Genomic DNA, 2,483 nt, shown 5'->3' with positions numbered 1-2,483 from the left:
TACGCAATAGTCCCTCAGTCGTCTTGTAGGTGCGTCTACAGTTTTGTATATGACTGCGTCGCTCCGTTGCGATGCTAATTTGTTGTACACTTTATGACACTGGAAATCTAGATAGTGTTTCAGCAGCGGAAGCATATTGATTATATTTGTTGCATCTATTCCCTTGTCGGTCGCCTACTATGTAGTCGTGCTTGTGAGAGTGCCTAAGAGAGTATGCGCGCGGATCTACCTGCAGCAGCGACTATTTGGGCATGAAGAACAAAAAACACAACGGTTGTACATCGCGAAGAAGATTAGGTCGGCGCTTGGACCACCAGGCTGACGCTACACTTGTGTGTCCAGTAGTACGAATAGTGAATTTTTTGTCTGGTGATGAACTGAATTGAGCCACAGTAGTGATCACGTGTCAAATTTACTGTAAAGGTGCTTGTTTATTACTGATCAATTTGTGGAGACGAATGTCGTTGAAGAGATACATGAGCTTGACATCTCGCGGCCTCTGTCGCTGAATCGTAAGATCATGGCGCACACATTTTGTACGTTTACCGAACGAAATGGCTGTAAGGACGTTTATTACGTGAGAATCTTTTTTGAAATCTCACAGCTAATTCTCGAAGCTACGCCGTCTAGTTCATCATCTTGAGAAGTTGTTGTTAGATCTCGAGCTCATTGACACCATTGATCCAAATTATCCGGTGGAGTATGTCCTAATGTTAATTCTAGTGTAGCTGAGGATTTCCAACTGCACAATGGAAAGTTTTCTACGACTGCTCTTGTGACTGTGTCAATACGCACAAAACGTGTATGATAAGTACAAATGACTTAAAATACTTTGATAAGTAAAAATTCCGAGTTGAAGTCGCAGATCAATTGCAAAAGAGGAGTGTGCGTTTCCTTTAAGCCTTAATCAAATCGACTTCTACCAGCAATATAGACAAACGTTAGCAAGGAACATCTAAGTGCACCATGTTTACAGGAAGTGTGTCTTGCGAAGCGCCTGATACTTTTGGTAACCGACAGCGACAATCCCAGCGATAATAATCACAACAATGAAAAATGGAGTCTTCCATCCACTAGACTTGGCAGCGGTTTCCTTCACAGTAGCTTCCAGTTGTAGATTTACTTGGTCTCGAATAGCGTTTTCGGTGCTGTGCACACGCTCACGCACTTTTCCGTTCGCCCAAGCCTCAAGCTCCTCGATACGCTTTTCATCTTCAATTTCCTGTTGCTTGAGCCTTTGAATCGTAGTGTCCGTTGACTCTTTCAGTGAAGTGATCTTATACTCGAATTCCTCAATTAAATGAGTATACTTTTGTTTCACCACCTTCATCCTGTCATCAATACTTCCTTCGCTAAGTTTGGCTTCGAGCGTCTTGTCTTTGGCATTGCGATGCTTCTCATCCTCTTGGTCTACTAGCGAGTCAATCACGTCACTATATTTTGAATTAGACATTAGCATCTCATGAGTTCTGGGTGAATCAGAACAAACTTACTCATACACCTTGATAGAAATGACGTCGTGATTGTCGGCTAGACTTCCTGTCGAGGCTGAGATGCCAACGTATGCATCACTCATCCAGTCGTCTCCAAAATTTAGGCGCTGACTGTAGCACTTGATCCAATTACCCGACGCATCGGCGTCCACCAGAATCGTAATGTGCTGATCAGCCTGCGTGTAAGTAATCTTAGCACGAGACATGTTAAGTGACGGGTTAAACGCCGCGTTTTTCTCGTGGTAACGAATACCGGGTGCCATGCAGCCCTGCTTCTCCATGTCGTTTAATTGGTCAAGTGTCTTGGTGCCGTCATTTTCAAAGAACGTAACATCTTTGTGACCACCACTATGCTCCTTATTGACGAAAGTATCAAATAGAATGCCAATTCCCTTGTATTCCCCAATAAAGCCGTGATTATCACCCGGCATGTACTCACTGGTCGTAAGCCAGAGAGCCAAACCATCGCCAAACCAGGATTTAGCCTGGCCACTGATACGAAACGTAAGCACTGCAGTAAATTCTTTGACCGCCAACTTTTGTTTTCCCCATATAAAACCACGCTTGCTCTGTCGGTCAGGTGTAAGGCGAGCAAAGTGGCGGTTTACAGCCGCATCGCCACCATACACAAAGTTTTCTCCAAGCTGTCGCAAGCCTCCTGCGTCAACGTCGTCAAAAGGTTTCTCAAAAGATACAAGATCTAGACGCTTAGCGCTAGTGGAAGAAGACTGTAGCAAGGCGAGCAATGCCATCAAACTCAGCAGCTGCACATGAGACACCATCTTGGCACCCCGGAATGAAGTTCGTGACTTGCTACGTGGCATCCACGTCAAGTACAGATCGTGAGTCTATAAGTACGAACTTACGTGTACTATAAATAGTATCTGCGCCATTTATCTGACAAATCGTATTAGGCAGGAGAATATTTACTTAGGTTGTTAATGTGGCTTGAAGTAAAATATAATCAACTCAGAATAGACAGAGATCGTT

The 2,483-nt window shown here is 44.0% G+C and overlaps 1 protein-coding gene across 1 annotated transcript; it reads right to left on the bottom strand.

Annotated features, from left to right (window-relative positions):
* Positions 1-970: 970 nt before the first annotated feature.
* PHALS_03305 (RxLR-like protein) lies at positions 971-2,275 on the bottom strand (the record flags this gene model as incomplete). The annotated part of the gene is made up of 2 exons (XM_024717585.1): positions 971-1,433; positions 1,494-2,275. 2 exons carry the CDS (start codon positions 2,273-2,275, stop codon positions 971-973), a joined length of 1,245 nt encoding a protein of 414 aa, XP_024583069.1.
* Positions 2,276-2,483: the final 208 nt, after the last annotated feature.

Source organism: Plasmopara halstedii, assembly GCF_900000015.1.
Source record: "Plasmopara halstedii genome assembly, contig: Scaffold_2174, whole genome shotgun sequence".
Lineage (NCBI taxonomy): Eukaryota > Oomycota > Peronosporomycetes > Peronosporales > Peronosporaceae > Plasmopara > Plasmopara halstedii.
This window is presented reverse-complemented; position numbering and strand designations above follow the sequence as displayed.